The sequence below is a fragment of the Chiroxiphia lanceolata genome, chromosome 8 (assembly GCF_009829145.1).
Source record: "Chiroxiphia lanceolata isolate bChiLan1 chromosome 8, bChiLan1.pri, whole genome shotgun sequence".
Taxonomy (NCBI): Eukaryota; Metazoa; Chordata; class Aves; order Passeriformes; family Pipridae; genus Chiroxiphia; species Chiroxiphia lanceolata.
In genome coordinates, this window is record NC_045644.1 from 12,349,851 (window position 1) to 12,368,845 (window position 18,995).

At 41.8% G+C, this 18,995-nt stretch overlaps 2 protein-coding genes across 8 annotated transcripts in view; one reads left to right on the top strand and one right to left on the bottom strand.

Annotated features, from left to right (window-relative positions):
* Positions 1 to 207: 207 nt before the first annotated feature.
* GSTO1 (glutathione S-transferase omega 1) lies at positions 208 to 7,384 on the bottom strand. Its single transcript, XM_032694406.1, has 6 exons — positions 7,260 to 7,384; positions 7,080 to 7,188; positions 4,694 to 4,916; positions 3,607 to 3,708; positions 1,464 to 1,570; positions 208 to 494 (listed from the first exon to the last, which is right to left on the bottom strand). The coding sequence occupies exons 1-6, from the start codon at positions 7,291 to 7,293 to the stop codon at positions 341 to 343; spliced, it is 729 nt and encodes a 242-aa protein (XP_032550297.1). The 5' UTR covers positions 7,294 to 7,384; the 3' UTR covers positions 208 to 340.
* Positions 7,385 to 10,570: 3,186 nt separating this feature from the next.
* Positions 10,571 to 18,995, top strand: part of CFAP43 (cilia and flagella associated protein 43) — a 44,104-nt gene continuing 35,679 nt past the window's right edge. For 6 of the 7 annotated variants that reach the window (XR_004358221.1, XM_032694399.1, XM_032694398.1 and 3 more), the window contains exons 1-5: positions 10,571 to 10,669; positions 11,878 to 12,131; positions 12,930 to 13,026; positions 15,737 to 15,904; positions 16,808 to 16,958. Coding sequence is in view for 6 of the 7 variants with exons in the window: in XM_032694399.1 (XP_032550290.1) it covers positions 10,608 to 10,669; positions 11,878 to 12,131; positions 12,930 to 13,026; positions 15,737 to 15,904; positions 16,808 to 16,958 (732 nt within the window). In the remaining variant the exon portion in view is untranslated. Of the gene's footprint in view, positions 10,670 to 11,877; positions 12,132 to 12,929; positions 13,027 to 13,110; positions 13,680 to 15,736; positions 15,905 to 16,807; positions 16,959 to 18,995 lie in introns of those variants that run through there. The other variant, XM_032694404.1, reaches the window with a different exon arrangement.

Consider the following 18,995-nt stretch of genomic DNA (forward strand, 5'->3'; position numbering starts at 1 on the left):
GTATTACAATTTTTAAATCACATAACAGCATCAGTTCAGGGACTGCCCACCAACAATGCCTACAAAGAGGCCAGAGATTACAGACCATCACCTCTGAGTAACAACATCTTCCCTTATGCAATATATATGGCTGGCAATGACTTTCCATCTCCTGCTTCAAGCCAGCACATCCTTCTCATGACAGGAAGAAGTGGAGTTCACAGGAGGTTTCTCAGCTTTTCAGCACAGATTTATTCCCAATCATGAAATGCAACCACAGAAGAGCCCACATCAAATTACACTAAGTCCCCATACTGAAAAACAGCACTGACACTTTAGCAAGCTCATGCCTACTGGCACCTCAGAGCCCATAATCACATGCCTCAGGGCTGTTCACCAAATACAGCTGGAGGTAGTTTTTGAATGTCTGTGTGTCAGTCATTGTAGCCTTGACAGCAGGGTCCTCCTTCATGGCCTCCATCCAGCGTTGGAGCTTTGGTGCGTGATTCAAAGTGCTACAGGAAAAGGGAAGAGACTGAGTTACACAAATGGAAAATCTGGAGGGCATCAAGGAAGGAAAACAGCTTCAACAATTCCATTTTACTACTTTCTCCCTCCCACTACAATGTTCAGCTTAGAGCAGGTGACAGGTATAAATATCAGGCCATAGAAGACAAACTAGCATTTGGAATGTGCAAGAGTTCTTATGGAGCTTGTGGGCTCTGCAAAGCCCAGCAAAAACACAATAGAGCACTTATTGTGCAAGGTATCACCATGGTTTTGCTTCCTGTTATCCCTGCTGCAAAACACACAGCTCTTATTTATCATCTGCCCTGAGCTGAGGGCAGAGGCTTGTGCTCCACTGCCTCCCTCTGGAATGCTTTGTTCACAATGCCTCTTGAGGCAAATACTGTGTGCAGTGGTTGAATTCTCCCCCACAACCCATGAACCTCTGAGCCTTCTTGAATACCAAGAAAAGCTGTGCAGTTTGTACAACCCTGCAACCCAGTAGCTCAAAACAGACAGTCTATTGAAGAAATTGAGGATCTGACTAACAGATTAAATCCACAAACCCACAGATATTTAAAACAAACTATAACCAACAACAACAAAAACACCTCATGTGCATAATCTGAGGTTTTGGATAAAAAATTTGTACTTAGGCTGCCATATCTCCATCCCCTTCAAATAAAGACTATTTTCATCTATGATACTAGGGATGGAGATAAAGTCTTGTATTTCAACCACTTCTTCCAGGTCTGTCACAATTATTTGGTAGGAAGGCACAACTGGTGAAAGAAAGCCTATTTATAGGAGATCCTTGAACAACTCATCTTTTTTTTTTGTAAGATGCTTCCCCTCAACTGCAACATAATACAAGCCTTCTTCAGCAGCCCCCATGAGTGTCTCAGTGCTGCATGTATGCAAAAAATATGTATACTGAGGCACTTCAGAACTCACAAGAAGCTAGGCAAGGTACTCACTCTATCAGCTGGAATGCTTCCAGGCGTTCAAACCACGGCCAGATCATGTAGTCAAGCATAGAGATGGAGTTCCCACCAAAAAACACAGTGTTGCGTTTGGACAGAATCTGTGAAGGGCCAGAAATGTCAATTGTCCCCAGAAGAAAAAGTACAACAGAACAATATCAAAAAGCCCACTTCATAGGGGGATGCAGGGAGACTGTAGGGATCAGACAGCAAATAAAGGATACACTGTATTTCTCTTGTGCATGCAATATTGGCAGAGTACAGTCAAGCTTAATACTACGGCTGCTATTTCACAAACTGTCAGTCCAACTCTTTTCCATAGATTGAAAAACTGTCACAAAATATGAATCATTAGCAATCTGCAGCATGTGCACAAACAGAGGAACTTAGCTCTCAGAATCTGTCAGTTTGTGATTTCTTACTCTTCAAAAGTCATTAATGGCATAGACTAATCAAACATAACACACATGCATTTCTTGAGCAATAAATCCAGCTAAATTTAACATCCAGGTAAGTAAGAGTACCATTTTAGAAGGGACTCTTTTCCCATGGCAGTTGAGGCCAAGTGGTGTTAGGGAAACATTTCTAACATTACATATCGAAGTGCATTTCATTCCAGGTGCAAAGGCAACAGGAAGCAAGTGTAAGTTACACCAGGAAGAGATCCTCACAGCACAGAAAGCAGGGTCACAAAGAATCCAGCAAGTTCTCCCATTACACCGGTAGTTCTGATGCATTTTTAAGTGCCATGGTCATCCAAGTTTAACATGCTTTAAGGACCCTCCAGAGCTTGGTCTCCTCTTTCATTAGACTAGTCCCTCTGTTTTCAGGCATTTTAAAGGTGGAACTCAAGAGACCTTAAAAATCTTTGTCTTTTTGGACACTCACCACTATTCTATACTTGTATGGCATTTATTCCCTGTGCCTTAACCCCCATGATCGAGTAGAAATGTCACAGCAGCCCTTCAGGAAGCATCGAGCTGTTTGAGTTTCCAGGTGTCTAGCAGAGCACAACCAGCCACTGCACAGGTGCAGAGATGGGAGCACAGCCCCCTCTGTTGGGCAGCAGAAATCGAAATACAGAACTGTTTAGAAACATTTCCCCTCTGGAATATCACTTGCAATAGGGTGAGGGAAGTTTGCACGGCTCTGTTCCTGCCTCCCATCCTCAGCTGACTGTCAGCTGCTGCTGCAAAATCCTTCAGGGCATAGTAAAATAGAGACACTGAAGGAACAGCAAGTATTTCACTGCACTGATCAAAAGGGAAGATTAATCTTCCCTGAAATACAACTCTGTTAAACATTAAGGAAAGTGAAACACACATGACTTCCCTCAAGAACTCATTTGTCATCTGCACTACTCCAAGCTTAGGCTGATCAGACAAACAAGACTACCCTGAAAATGACTCAGCATGTTCTATGACTCTATGAACTCTTCTAAATTGATCCAGACAGGCATTAGTTGTGGCTGCTAAAGAAGCAGAAGGAATGGGTTCATGACAAAGGCAAGTCCAACAGCTGTTCAGACTAGCCAAGAACCACTACTGACATGGACTGTCAAGTGATTAATACAGCATCAAAGCCACCTGACATCTGCTGGAGCTCTGCTGAAGTTGCATTACACCTCAAGTGGCAGAACATGGTCCAGGGCTGGATTTCTACAAGGCACAGATTACATTCTGCTTCTTCCCCCCACTCCCCCCAAAGGTAATCTGTCAAATGAAAAAGACTTTATATCATCACCAGCATGTCTGCACTGATTTCAGCAGAGCTACAGAACAGATGCTCTTCAGCAGCTCAGGCTCCTCAGCCCTTGTCCTTAGTACATCCTGCAAGGTGTCCTTACATTTAAAGCAGAACAAAGACAGCCAAGGCAACAGCAGTCAGCTAGAATTCAAAAATCTCCACAAGTCCACACAGTCTTCCTCATCAGATAAAGTTTAGTTTAGCTACTTGACATTTACTCTAATGGTGCTGGTTGTGCATTCTAGGGTGGGAGTAGTAAACTGAAAGATTGTTCCTTGTTGTAGCTACCAACTAAATGAGAAGAGATCTATCTCCAAAGGCCACAGCATGAAAGGAAAAAAGAGATCACACAAAGGCTGACAACCTACTCATTATCATGAAACACTCTTACCTCTTCGAATTTGCCAAACTTTTCAGCAATCTCTGCTTTCAGTGCTGTGGTGTCTTGTCCATCTTTAACTGCCAACACATGCTTGAAAAGTAAGGGTGTTATCTATAAAAGGAAAGTATGAAGTTTGTAATGTTCCTATTACAATAATACAATTCAGTCACTCAGAACTTAAAACGTTAACTTAGATGTTAAGATATTAAATGCAAGTTAAATTTTAAAGATTTGACTTTAAAGAGCTAAATAAAGTCCATTAATAAAAAGCTTCTATACTTCCGAAAAGGTAAGCAAAGGCTTACAGGAAAAATTAATACAAATAGTAATGAATTTTAATATTGTAATAAGAAGAGAATAGTGAAAAGAAGGGTACGTTTCCCATCTGCATATTTTCTTTCTTGCAACATGATTCCCTGTAACCCTCCTCCCACCAGGTCTATCCAGAAAGGCCTGTTGCAAATATATCCTCCCTTCTATCCCCCTTCTTTGTCCACATCTCTTTGCATCTTTTGTTGCTTCCTCTCCTGTCTCATATCCAAGCTGACTTCTTTCACTTCCTAGACTCCTCAAAGGATATGCTTGTACAGAGAGGTTAACTGCAGTCAACCACCTCCAAACCAAAATGAGAGCCAAACCCAGCCTCCTTATACATGTCAACAGCCACATACCATCTCTCGCCCATGGTTGTAGGCTCTCTCCATCAGGCACTCCTCACATTCTGCATTCACACAGTACTTCCAACACAAATACCTGGGTTAAATACAGCCATTGTCACTGCCTAGGTCTCAAGTATTCAGCTGGTTTCTAACCACTACTAACCTCTACTCTACTAACCTCTGCTCTATTGTACGATGCTCAAAATCCTACCTCTTCCTGCACCCATCCCCACTCACAAGTGCTGGGAGCAATTCAGAGACACAGTGGTTTGTATGTGCTCACATCAAGAGACCCCACATACCCCCTCCAGTTATTTAAATGGTTTTCCCAGACACAAGGCCTGCCTCAAAAGATGGAAGCAGCCTCAGCAACAGAGCTGCAGTTTCTGGTGAGATGCTAAAGTAAAAAACATAATCCTACACTGATCAGGCACTACCTTTGAGAAGTCTTCCAAGATCATCTTCTGACGGGCTCGCTCATATGGGTCTGAAGGCATCAGCTTCTTCTCTGGAAATGCCTCATCCAAATATTCACAAGTGATTGGGGACTCCCAGATCAGCTGGCCCTTGCTGGTCTCCAGAACAGGGACCAGCCCAGAGGGGTTCTTCTCAAAGAACCAGTCAGGTTTGTTCTTCAGATTGATGTTGACTACTTCATGGCTAAAACAGCAAAACAAACAAGACCCAGACAGGCTCAGTTCTGCTACAGTCCACTCCATACCATGGTGAAACACAAGCCATTACACCTCAAAAGTTCAGTACTGAGAAGCTGAATCCTCATTCCCCTGAACTCCCCCCATTTTCCCTGAAGTCTTTTGCAGGACTAATCCTTTGATACAGAGATACTGCCATACTTTGCTGGAGAAAGTCAAGACTGACTTAAAATGAGTTGTTTGTTGAACTAATAAAAGACACACACAGTCTGCAAGCACACAACAGAGGCAGCCCTTATTGTCATGCTAAAAAAAAGGTCAGAACTCAGCACACTTATCACATGTGGGTTCAAGGGCATTCTAAAAAAGTAACACTTTATTGCCAATAAGCTACACCTCAATTAAGAAATGCAGCTGAACTTTAACCTGTCCTTAAACCAAAGAGCAAATCAGGAGAGCATCCTACCTACTTATCTTCCCAACCTAAAATAGCTGTTTAGGGTAAAGGCAAAAAGACACTGATAAAAAAAGATTAACAAACCATAGGTTAAATGCTGTGCTATATGTGTGACCTCACAAAATTCCCAGTAAACCCAAAGGTCTGCTAAACACAGCTGAACCTTCAAAACCGCTGAAAGGTTACCAGAAGGCAACTATGACATCTAGCCATAAATCACTTCCAGAATCACTACAAGAAACCTCCCAGCACTAAATAAAGACAGAATTATACTGGCCTGGAAGTTTTACTGCATCTACTCTTTCAAAAAAAAAAGACCCATGGAAAAAATAAAACGAACTCAACTCTCACTTTGCTGTCAGGAGTACTGAATGGTAAGCATTCCCTACGTTACATGAACTCCCAGACCTACGTTGGTTAATAAACCTGGGAGGCCTGCAACTTGGCAGAATCAGAAAAAGATGTAAAAACGTGACTTTTAAGTTGTAGACTGAGAGAAACATTGGACCCCATTTAAGAACACTGAAATGATATTGTTGCCCGTAACAAAGACACAAACCAACAGAGTGCCGGTTTATGCGGTGCTTTATTTGGGGCCCGGGAACCTGAGGACTAGCGTCCCAAGTCAGGATTCCCAAGACCCTCATTTTTCGTACAGTTTTTATACTCTCACACAAACATGTCTACGTGCAATTTCTACATGAAAGCAGTTACACTTAGTTACACACACAAACTCATATTTCATACTGATAACAATTGGTAATCATCTACTCTAATCATAAATCTGCTTAAGTTGTCTTACCCCTAGAAACTTTTTAACAGACCCTTACCATACCTAAGGTAACAAATCATTATATACATGCTTGGCTAAATCCTTTGATTATTGTTCCTACCTCTTCAGTACATTCCATTCTCACAAACAAGGTTGCTAACCTACTACTTTGGAGTGTTGTTTTCTAGGCCTACTCTCTTACTAAGCCTTAGCCATTCTACTACTAAATTTAAATTATTCTGCAACAATATGGCTCTCTTGAAAAAGAAACAAACACAAGTACTGAATTCCATTAACTCACTACAGCACAGGAATGAAACCATGTTATAGAACACAGTGTATTTCCTCTTTCAAAAAGGCCACTCTCTAACTATTGTGTTTTGCTGGGCAGTAACACAACAGAAACTCCTAGCTCCCAGAACTTTCACTGCTGCTCTCATCAAAACCAAACAAAAGTGTATGTTATGTCTCTACTCACATTTACCCAGGATAAGCTCCAATGCTATTACTGTAAACATTCGGGATGTTTACTCAGCGAGAAGAAAAAAAAAATAATCAGCTTGGGGCTTCTCCCTATGGATTTGGGCAATTTCCCTATGGATTTGGGCAATGCTTGCAGGCACAGTGTGCCTTTTAGGGCTGTCCTGTGCAGGCCTAAGAGTTGGACTTGATGATCCTTGTGGGTCCCTTCCAACTCAGCATATTCTGTGGTTTACTTTGGGCCTTTACATAGTTAATTTCATATATGTGCTTCAGAACAGCCCTCTCCCCCCACCCCCCAAAAAAGAAAAGAAAAAAAAAGCTTTAGAGCAAAACCACTCGCAGAGACCTCTTTTCAATCAGTTCTTCCAGGACTGTTTTAACCAAGAGCCATTTAGGAGAGAAGGGAAGGTTGGGCCGCCCCCCCCCACCGTGGGGTGCAGGGGCCGCGCAGAGCTCACCTGATGCCCTTGGCGCGGAGAACCAGGCGCGTTCTCTGCGCGAAGGGGCAGAACCTCATGCCGTACAGCCGCAGCAGCCCCTCGGGCACGGGCCCCGGCGCCGCGCTACCTGCGGGGAGAGAGGTGTTAGCGCCGGCACTCGCCCCGCGCCCCCCACAGCCCCGGCACCGCGCCGCTCACCCTTGCCCAGGCTGCGGGAGCGATCGTTCGCCATCTCGATACGATGCGATGTGTCGCGATCCGCCTCCTCCCACCGTGCCTCTCTCACCCCAGCGCCGCCGGCCCCGCCCGCGGAGGGCGGCCCCGGGGCGGGCCGGAGCCAGCGCCCTCAGCGGGGCGGAGGTCAGGGCCCGCCTCCCTCCTTCCCTCTCACCCCGGGGGTCGGGCGCCCGGTGTCGCCGGCCCGGCCCACACTTGCCCAGTGGTCTCTCCTTGATCTGACCGCCCTCCCCACCCAGCTGGGACAGGCACTGTCAAGCTGCTCTCCGTGCTCCCTCTCTGTGGTTCTACCCTCAGCACAACCACCCCGCTGGCGCCTCCGTGTAAGTGGGACACCCACGGCCGAACTCCACCCCGCAGGCCAGGTGTTTGTTTATAAGCGGTGCCCCCAGCAGCTAACGAGGCACCAGGCTCTCCTCATTGCCTCCTCCTGCTACGGCAGTGCTCCATCACCTACTGCCCTGCAAAACCCACAGTAACAAGGAGGATTTCTCTTTCCTGCAGCTATTCTGCTTCATGGTGAAAACACAAGAGGAGACAGTAGATAACCCAACGGACAAGGGGGCACAGCAAAAGTTAGATTTACCTTCGTTACTACCTTGCAGTCATAGAGGGATTCATGCTTGTTCTGCAAACGGGGCCTGTTGGGAGCATCAGTGTGTGCATAGAGCAAAAGAAAGAACCAAAGCGCAGACTGGAGTGCTCATCATCCTTTTTTGCTCCCTCTTCGGTTGAGATGAGCACACCAGGGCCTTCCTTATACCGTCCTTTCCTGGGGTATAACAGTGGAAGTCAAGGAGCTTTCCTCTTAATGTGTTTTACACACAGTGTCTAAGTTGATATATAACCAGAGAAGTAAAGTGATTCCCTTCCCAGGGCTCCACACACTTCCACCTAATCTTCAGGTCAGAGCTCTTTGTTATTAGGAAACAGCACGTTTGTAGGGACCACATTTGTAGGGACCCTGGGGCAGCCCTTGCCAAAGGGAGAGAAAGTCCTGGCCTTCCTGGCAATGTACACATCCCTGTCAAACTCCCAAGGCTAATAGTGGGACTGGGGATTCTCCAGTCTCATCAGTGGATCCGTACTTGTACAGCGGGGAAGTTTTGCCTGTTAGTGACTTATGGTTCCTCTGAGTACCTATCCTTAAGAAAGATTCAGCAAAATTTTGGGTGAAGAAAAAAGAGAAAATTAATTTGAAATTCCTCATAGCAATTAAGAAATACACAAGCAGCCTGTTGACTCACAACCCGGACACAGGCACATGGGAAACCAGAGTAGCATTACAACACCCACATGCTACGACAAGCCCTCAGAGGCACCAGAGAAAATAAACCTACTTCCTCATTCTCTCCTGGTTCTCTGTGGCACACAAAGCAGCTGTGGAGACAAAAGGTAAGGAATAGGCTTGTCCTGCTGCCTCTGGATAGGAATGTCATGCTCCACTGTTGCTCTACAGCACTGTGAGTACACAGCAGTATTACAAAACTGCATGCTGCCACTGTACAGCTAAGAAACAGCAAGCTAACACAAGCAGGCAAGGCACCATAAATTGTATTCCTCCCTTAGGAAAGGGAAAAGAAGATTTTGTTAAATCTGCTTTTTAAGTGTTTGAAGGTTCTTACAGTATTATTAGGCTAGAAGCCACAAGTACACAGGGAAAGACCACAGCTGTACTTCCTCTTTTTTTTCCAGCAGACTTCTCAGCTCTCTGAAGCTTCAGGAGCCTCATCTTACAGAGTCCAAGAACTGTAGTACCTTATAGAATCATTAAGGTTGGAAGAAACAGCTAATATCACCAAATCCAACTGCTCACCCAGCACTACCACTGTAGTAGAAAATGTTATCTACATCCAATATCATACCAATGGAAGCCTATTCAACCTAAGGCTACTGAAGGCTCATACTAAGACTTTAAATCATCTTGTCCAGGAGCTGCTTTTTGCTGATGCTGCCCTTGTTGCCCACACAGAAGCAGCTCTGCAGCGTTTAATATCCTGCTTTGCAGAGGCTGCTGAGCTTTTTGGGCTGGAAGTCAGCTTGAAGAGGACAAGTTTTCTACCAACCTGCACCTCAGGAAATCTTCCATCATCCCCATATCATCATTGGCAAATCAGAGCTCAAGTCAGTCCAGCAGTTTAACTATCTGGGAAGCATCATCTCCTTGGATGGTAAGATTGACAAAGATGTAGACGACAGGTTAGCAAAGGCATATAGTGCTTTCGGAAAATTCCATAAAAGGGTTTGGTGTAATAAACACCTGAAGAAAAGTACAAAGGTTAGTGTTTACAGAGCCATTGTACGTCTACTCTCTTATATGGAACTGAATCATCTACGGCCACCGCTTACAACTCTTAGAACGCTTTCATCAGCACTGCCTCCATACAATACTAAACGTTCACTGGACTGATTACGTGACTAATGCATCTGTTCTTGAACAGGCAGCAGTTACGAGTATTGAGGCCATTTTGCTGAGAACACAGCTGCGTTGGGCGGGGCATGTCTCCAGGATGAAGGACCACCGCCTCCCTAAGCTTGTGTTCTACGGTGAACTTGCCACCGGCTGCTGCAAGAGAGGAGCCCCAAAGAGGAGATACAAGGACTCCCTGAAACAATATCTCAGCTTTGGCCATTATTGATCATCATCATTGGTCTACTCTGGCCTCCAATCGGGAGACATGGAGACACACTCTACATAACGCTGTGCTTCTTTTGAGAACACATGCAGAATCATTCTTGAGGAGGAAAGACAATGCAGAAAGAATCGTGTCTTGCCAATACTGCCTAAGGAGACTTTCCACTGTGCCTTTTGCAACCAGACTTGTCTATCTCGCATTGGCCTTTTTAGCCATCAGCGCATTTGCAGCAAGCGTGGGTAGAGTCCTTCTCAAATCTTCATTTGCAAAGCCTAGCCATGATAATGACCACTGTAGCCCCCAAGCCTCTAAATCCAGCGCCAGATCCAGATAACTCGTAAATACTTCCAAGGAGAAAGTGTTCCTCATAAACAAGTCCACCATGAAAGGCACAAGAGGTGACAGAAGTACAGTTCAACTGTCCCACTAACAGAAGGGCAGATGACACCAGCCCCAGCCCAGGGACACGCAAGGTGACCGAGAGAAGAAACCCACGGTCACTGGGCCAGCATCAAAAGTTCCTTCTGCTGTCTTGCTGGCCCTTTAAATACCGGCCCGCGCTCAGTGATTGGGTGGCTCACGAGCGCGGGCCAATCAGATGTGCGCTCCCAGCCTGGCCAATGGCAGACGCCGTTGCTGTTGCCAAGGCACGGGCGGCAGCGGCGTTGGGGCGATGGCGGCGGGGTCGGGCCCCGGCCGGGAGCTCCCGGCCGAAGAGGCCGCGCTGGAAGTGAGGTGGGGGCGGCCGGCACAGCCTCCACAGGGGCCCCGCGGTGGTGGGATCTGTCAGGGCAGCGCGGGTGGAGAGGGGAAGAAAACACGTGCTCTCATTTCCCCCTTGCGTGTAGCGAAAGAAGCCAAGAGCAGAAGGTCCTCAGAAAAGATAACAAGAAGTTATTGCTGGACATAAATATCTCAAGACTAGTAATTTTAATATGTTTGTAAGTATGAGAGTACCGAGGCTGTAGTACCATCTTCTTCTGAGTACAAAGGATCAGCAGCTGAGCTGATCTTATGGCTGACTTATGTTCGTGAAAGGAGCATAAAAGTGCTTCTAGCAATTACAGAGAACAAAGGTCTCTCCCAGTCAAATGCTCTTATTTGGAAGAAGAGCAGAGGTGGAAATTAGAAGAGAAAGTGGTAACAGCAGTGTTGTGCACAGAGGGTGCCTGTTACACTGCTGGAACTTTCCTGCCGTGGTACTAGCAGGCTAAACTGATATCCTCACTTAGTGATAAATCCCTTTGATAAAAGGGTCCTGATGTTTATCCACACGATTTCTGAAAGGTAAAAACATCTGCAGGTAGTTATGAATTTGTTGACATGTTGTAAGTTCATAAGATGACTCCGCTTCAGTAATTTATTTCAGTCCTTGTGTAACACATCCTGTTTACATTCCAGAGTTTTGCCATGTTAAAATACTGGTGTCTTTAAAGCAGAACAGTCCTTCTGGTGGGGTTCATATAAACACAAGCTGTGCCTTCGTATTTTTTTTATTTTATGGGGATGAGATGAACTATGAAAGTGTAAAAAGGTTAGGCAAACACAACAGAGTCCCAAGTACAAATTGTAGCTCTGCAGTTCCTTCAGAATAGGGGTATATGCTTTACTGTGATATATGAGTACAAGACCAGAGTCTGTGAACTAATTTTATTTTTAGGGAAAGCTGGAAGAAATACAAGCATTTCTCCATATTCTTATAGCAGTCTGTTGTGCTCCATCAGGGTAAGATTGACCCTGTGTTTTTGAAAACACTGAACTGGTGACGCATAATACAAGATCTTGAAGTTATTGTGGTTTTGCAATATTGTTATGAGGATGAGTCTTAAAAATCCCAAGCATGAGTTCAATGTAACTTAGGCTACAACATTCCCTTTAGCACAGCATTTTGAGAAATGTGTGTCATTGATTAACGTTTTAATGTTCAGTTGCTCTATTTCCAGCTGGGTTCAGGGATTCTCAAACAAGAGCTTTGGCTTTATCAACAATCAAACTGTCTGCTACCCCTGTGGTAATTACATCCTCTTCCTGGACATTGAAACAAAGAAGACGACAGCACTACAGTGTCAAACGGGCCCAGTGGGAGCCTTTGCAGCAAATGCCAGCAGTGAAGTGGTGGCCTTTTCCAACCAGAAGCTGAATCCCATCATATATATCCACCATTTTCCAGAACTGAATAAACTGACAGAATTAAAAGGTAGTGATGTGGTAACCTTCCTCATCACCATTTCATTAAAACAATACTTTATTAATCCAGTTTCTGAAGTTATGGTTTTTTTATAAGACTTAAAAAACAATGTGACAGGGAACTGTCTCAGGACGAGATTCATGGAAAGCAGTGGAAGGAGGTTTCCACTGCACTGCTTTTACTTAGGTTCAAGATGGGGAGGAATATGACAATACATAACAAAACTGATCTAAAAGGAAAACAAAAGGAATTAAGCGGAATTAGTTTTAGGAAAATATAGTTATAATAAGCAAAAAAAATCATACTGCAGTAGGCTCCGAAACAGACTGCTGAAAACCACATGAGAAACCCGAGATGTGAAAGCAATGAGGGTTCTTGCAGTTAAACTTTGAAGTCTGGGATCTAGTGTAGATTTTTGCCTGCCTCATAACAGTTCTCTCCTTAGCTAAGTTGCTTACTCTATCCATGTTTCAGTTCCCTTGTCATTTAAATAATCATACTACTTGTTTTTTTCATGTATATGAGTGAAATTATGACTGCAAAGGATTTCAGGGTACTTGGGGAAAAATACTTTCAAATTCAAGGTATTATTGAAAGAAAAAAAAGAAAAAAATCCAAGAAGTGATACATAGGGATCATTTTTACGATCAAATCCAAACAGTCTGGAGTGAAGCAGAGAAATCAAGGGCCTGAAGGATATCTGTGAAGAATTAAAGTGGATATAAGGGAAGTGAGAAGAGTATTTGTGATAATGTACAATAAAGTCTGGGGCAATAAAAGACCATGTGCTTTATTTTTACATTTCAGGTAGTGCTCAGCTGGACTACACCTTACTTGCGTTTAGTTTCACAGGCCCGTATTTAGCCAGTTACTCCTCGATCCCAGAATTTATTCTTTCAGTATGGTAAGAGTTTTAAAAAAAAAATCTCTAATACCATTTGCATTTAATTCATATTTTTGTGTGTGTGCTTTTTTAGCATATATTAATAAATGCAGAACACATGCTGGTTGCCTTCATCTCTTTTTTTCCTGATTGATTGTTGTCTGCAAACTTTCTGTAACCAAAATTGCTGTTTATTTTCTAGCATTAGTCAAAATGGCTGTTAATTTTACCAGAGCTATCTTCTACCTTCTTCCAAATTTTGTGTTTTGAAGTACTTCCAAAGTCTTCAGCATCATAACTATCTGTTCACTGTTGGAAGTTGAGCACCATGCTGTTTGTGGAAGAAAGTTGCCTGCTGAAAAGAGGAAAGGGATTCTAAAGCTGAGTTCTGCTAGTTTGTCCCCCTAGACTGTTCAGTGGTCCTCTTAATTACTTTTGCTTGATCTTAGTTCTGGTTTATAATTTTGCTCAGTAACGTGGATTACTGGACTAGAACATAATTCTTTGCTTATTGTCATTGAAAATATGTAATGTTGTGCAGATACAGAAAGTTGGAATATTTAATATTTTAATTGTACTGTGAAAATACAGTCCTGCTCTTGCCTCCATTGCCAGCAAGCTCCCATTGATTGTGGAGTGGGAGAGTGGAGTAGAAGGGAGACGAGCAAGGACAAGTAATGGTTTGTATACTCCCAAATTAATGATCTTCTCTTGTACAATGATCAGTGAAGCTGCTCCTGTAACTTCAGAATTTTAGTAATGATATGATAGTAGGTACTACTGCAGATGCCTCTTCTTTATCCCTTATGAAGAAGAATAACGTTTGCTGTTCAGGAAGGATGTCTGTGTGTATATCACACTAGAAACCAGCAAGACAGCCTCGCTGGCCTCAAGAGCTGACACATTTGTCCCTTACAGCAGGAATGACACAGCTGGTCCAATGAGTTCATTGTGTGCACTTAAACTAAATTCCACCATCTTGACAAACTTCTCTAGATTATTCTTAAAAACAGAAATACCTAGAAATGTTTAAATGCTTTAAAATAGTGGCAATTTCCAAGGCAAAACAATTTTAACCAGATTGAATCAGTTTGTTACAACTATCAGCACCTAATTGTCATTAAAAAACACCCTACATTCCAGTCAGAAAGAATTTAGTAACAAAATACAATTACTTTACAATATTAACCTTAGAATTTATAACTTAGAGATGTGTGAATTTACTGTGAAATCAGGACCTTCATTTTTGCAATTGGATTATATTGTGCATTCATTGCAGAAATGTGTGTGTACAGATGATAGAAACCTCAGTGTTTAGCATCCTTAAGGTGTCATTACAGTATGATGATAGCACAGCTCCTGTATTTTAAGGAACTAGTTTGGAATCAGAGATATAAGAGATGTTTTGAAAGCTATGTCGGTCTCAAAATATAGAAAGTGTATGGATAACTAAAAGCTGCCTTTCATCTGAGATATTTTATCCCTAGATCTTTATTCTTTTCTGTACAAAGGAGAGCCTTAATGCCAGATTCTTTTTCAGATACATGTACCATATAGTTTCAGATCTTAGTAAATTATCTGCTATAAAAGAGGGATGGCATTATCTGTTAGATATGAGACGAGAACATGCTGACAGAGTTTTAGAAAGAAATCTCCATTGATATCTTTGAAATTCAGAATTGCAGCTTATAGATTCCTGTAATTTTAATGAGGGTTACTGTATACGTGTGAATACTTCTCATTTTTTGCACATGCTGCCAATGTTAACAATTGTCTTGCATCCTAATCTATTTCTGTGAGTGAATTTATTGCAGGCCAGAATAAAGGGATTATACTAAATCCATTTACAGCAGAGTATGCATTTTAGGCTTTTTCCTCTTACCAATAATGACAAATACTAAAGTTATAAATGTTGTTTAGATTAACAGTCAGATATATTGTCCAAGAAATTAAGAAACAGTTTTAACTGTTTTCTTCAAGTGATGTTAATCAGTTCTTGGACAGCACCTAAAAATGCAAACACAATCAAGAATTAATCTGGATAATGGAAAAACATGCAAATTACATGAGGAGAACATAAAATAGCTGTGGACAAAACATAAAATATATTGGACAAAGGAGAAGTCAGTGGAAATCAGATTCCCAGGCCTCTGTCAGCTATACATAACAGCTCCACACAAATTCTACCCTGGTTTGTGCCCAAGTTAGTTAATGAAGCCATAGCTTGTATGTCTGCATTCACAACAAAATTACTGCATTAACTAAGTAATTAATCCATAAGTAGTCACAGGCTGTGTTTTATTTCCTAATTATGGTATCTTCCCGCTGCAGGCATTACAGTCATTATGTTATGGAGGTGTTAAGCAGGGCTGGGGTGCTGAAGAGTTAATTGTTTGGGCCCATTTGAGTAGTCGCTGATGGAACTGTTGAAAAAAAAACCCATTTCTCTTGACTCTTTTGTTTTTTTCACAAGAGGAAGTGCATGATAATGTTTCTAAAATGTTAGTTATTCATTTTCTAGCAGTAATAATTTTATGTGTGGATAATTAACCACATCCTTTTCATTTTCAAGAGGACTCAATTTGTTTGGCAGCAGCAATTTTTTGTCAGTGACGAGGTATTTGTTTTCCAAACTGAATCTTGAACGTCAGTCATAATCACATCCAAATCTTTGGCTTGAATGTTTTACTTATTTAATGGATTTTATTTTCTTTTACTCTCCTTAATGAAGGAACTGGCAAGAAAATATCCTCCTGTGCAGTGAGTCTCAGCCAGGGATAACAGCGACCTCTTTAAGTTTTAACCCTATGAATTGGCAACAACTGTGTTTTGTTGGCGAGAGCTCCGTTACCATCTGGCACATTGAAAGGATTGAGGACGAGCATCACCTTAAGCGAAAGTAAGTGAAACACCCTTTAGGTTGAGAGTAAAATATAGAAGTATATTTTAATAGCTAAGACTAGCAACACATCTATTTGCAAAGGATTTAGTCCAATACAGTTCATCTAGTAATTGCTAAATCACAAGCACTATGAATCTGTCTAGTCAATCAAGTGAATTGAATTTATGATTTCATTTCTTACCACTCACATGACCGGATTATGCACACCATGAAGCTAATACTAATCAGCTGCTTTGGCAGCCTCCATGAAAAGCTGCGTGGCTGAATTAAGGTAGTGCCTGCTCTGCTTTTCTGTAAGTAGCTATGTTGAGCATTGCTTTTGTGGCTATGACACCATCAAATTTGGATCCGTTTCTTCTTTGTAAGAATAGTTAAACAACATGTTGTTGTAATCACAAATTGTACCAAAAGCAGTATCAGTTTTCTATGTAATTTACAGGTCCAGAGAGGGTGGTTCTGTCAATGCAATTCACTGAGCACACTAAACTAGTATTTCTGTATGCTAAAATGTTTTTTGAGGTTGGTATAAAAGTAGTGTGTATCATTCAAGTTGGAGTCCTCAAAGTATTTTGCTTTTTCAGTGGCATTCTCATACTCTGCCATTCCCAACTGTGGTTAATCTTGTTAACTATTAATATGAGCAACATATTGCCACTGACACAGTTATACTAATGAAAGTATAGACAAGGCCTTAATTTGCAATCTGAAAAGAACACTGAAGGGTTCTGTGCCTTTTCTCATTACAGAATACATGTGTAAATATTTATATATATTTATTCACTTTTTCTCCATTACTTTTGCAGAAATAAAGCCCATTTTGAAAACATATTACTCTATTTTGTATCAGCATTTATTATACATATTTCTGCTCCTCAGACAGTGTCTTTTACTTTTTCACAGCCCTGTGGAACTCCCTGATGAACAAGGGTCCATAAGTCCTCATGAGGATTTGTTTTTCCCCGTTTCTCGTAGTGATGATCCATACCATGGCCCTGATTTGCCAGTTTCAGCCATTGCTGGACTGGTAGGAGATGAAGCAGAAACATTTGTGGTACTTATGAGATTTTTCCTTTCTACTGTTCCAAGTCATTATACTTTCTATGCAAATAGGTGTTAATAAATTAATAATTTTAATGTTTGTTAAATAGGTACAAGCCAGTAAATAGATCTGTTATCTCAACAATATTTTTGAAATCCATTTTGACAGGAGATGGAGAAGGCACAATGCTGCTGCATAGTGCAGTGCAATGTTGAGATTTCTGACACAGGCCCTAGCACAGTAACATATCTGCAGTGGAGGTAAAAAACTGTATCCCAGAAGAAACATGAAGTGTGTCAGCATTTAACTATTCCCAAGCTAACATAACCTGCTGAAACCTTGAAAACCTATTCTTATGCTAAACTATTAGTAAACCTCAGGTATCCTTAATTCCCTTTGGGATTGCTTTCTTTTTTACTTTCAAAATGTCTCAAGATATGGAAACATTGAAGGCTTTATTCCAGACAGCAACCGCTGCGTCTGAAATACCTTTCCATACCACTGTCAGTGTTGGATTTGTCTCACTTGTATTAGATCATTTACTTTTTAGCCTCCCTTGAAATGCCTCTTTTGAGAGGCTTCAGAAGTGTTTGTTTGTTTTCATTTTGTTTGAAATCTACTTTCACCTGACTACCAACTATAAGTGTGAAAACATTTAACTTGCAAATTTGGAATTCTCTTCTAAGATTATGACCACTGATTTCTGAGTTCCTCTGATAGCCAGATATCTTCAGACTACAGTTGCTGTAATGGACCAGGCTGTCCAAAATAGAGGTGCTATAACCACTGTTCTTCACTGTCTTTATAAAGTGACAGGCTGCTATGGCAGATCTATCAATGGTTACTGTCACTGATGGTTTGTATACCAATACAAATGTCCATGAGCAGTTATCTGGCTCTGGCCTAAAATCTGTTCCTCCACTTTTGGAAATACCTTGGAGTTATTTTCCTCTCTACTATCATCAATGCTACTTCAATTAGTAGAAGACAACCTACTTCTCCTGTGGTGGTTAATGAGATGTGTTCAGTTGAATGTAGTGGGGTAGTATCAGGGCCTGAAGAAGTTCTCCCTATCTCAGCAGAATTCAACAGAAGGATTTTTGTTCTTTTATCACTAAATCCGAGTCAGTGGAGTGTTTTTCACATTGATATAAGTGGAGAACCTTTTATTCAGACTATTATTTAAAGGAGTAAGCTGTATTCCCTGGCCCTTGGAGGCTGTATCCCGCTCTTAAGGAATGTGTGAGAGGCAAGGAAGAAAAGGAAGCCCATTGCTGGTGTGATTGTTTGCTTCTTGGAAATGTGTCAGTGTTCCATACTCTAGAACCACATACTGAGGTTGGATATGTACCCAAGCGTAACCACAATGGGGCAGCAGAGGGAAAGAAATTGAAATGTCCTACAGCTTTTCTTTCTTGCATTAGATTGATTTAGTTTTGTTTCTGTATTTCTTAAAGCTGGGACCTGAGTTTTCTTAATACGCTTTTCCACGACAAGCCCACTTGAGTCCACTTCATCTCTACCACCAATTATATTCCATTGTCTTTTTATAAAACTTTTTGATGGCAAGGAGCCATCATGGATTTTTTTTCCCTGCAGAGGTGCTACTCAAAAGGGAGAGAAGTTCAAAAAAAGACAACATTATGATTATTATTATGCACCACTGTACCAATGCACAGTTCAAGAAGCAACCTGGTTTGGGATTTACATAATCTCATCCTAGGATTAGCATATTTTACCCAGTTGATGTGTAAAGACAGCGGGTACAAAAGAACATTACAGAAATTGTGTTTACACAGGGAGCTTCTGTTTTGCAGAAGTTCAGTTACAACCTTCCCAAAGATTTGTGATGTTCAAGCCTCATAAAATCAGTGAAAATGCCTATATTAAATGTTTCTCTGGGTGATGTAAAGCCCTGTTTGCTACAGATTTATTACTGTTAGTCCTATTTGATTTATAAAGTAAATATTAATATACTTTATATCTGTAACATTTTTCCCCTGAGAAATTAAAAATGCTTTGTAAGCATAAAGAGTAAGTTACTTACCC

Bases quoted from the DNA above. Each gene is read 5' to 3' on its own strand.
- GSTO1 (XM_032694406.1), bottom strand. From the start codon at position 7,293: ATGGCGAACGATCGCTCCCGCAGCCTGGGCAAGG. The intron at 7,189-7,259 runs GTGAGCGGCGCG...CTCTCCCCGCAG, and splicing joins CTCCCGCAGCCTGGGCAAGG to GTAGCGCGGCGCCGGGGCCC. The intron at 3,709-4,693 runs GTAGTGCCTGAT...TTCCTTTTATAG, and splicing joins TCTTGGAAGACTTCTCAAAG to ATAACACCCTTACTTTTCAA.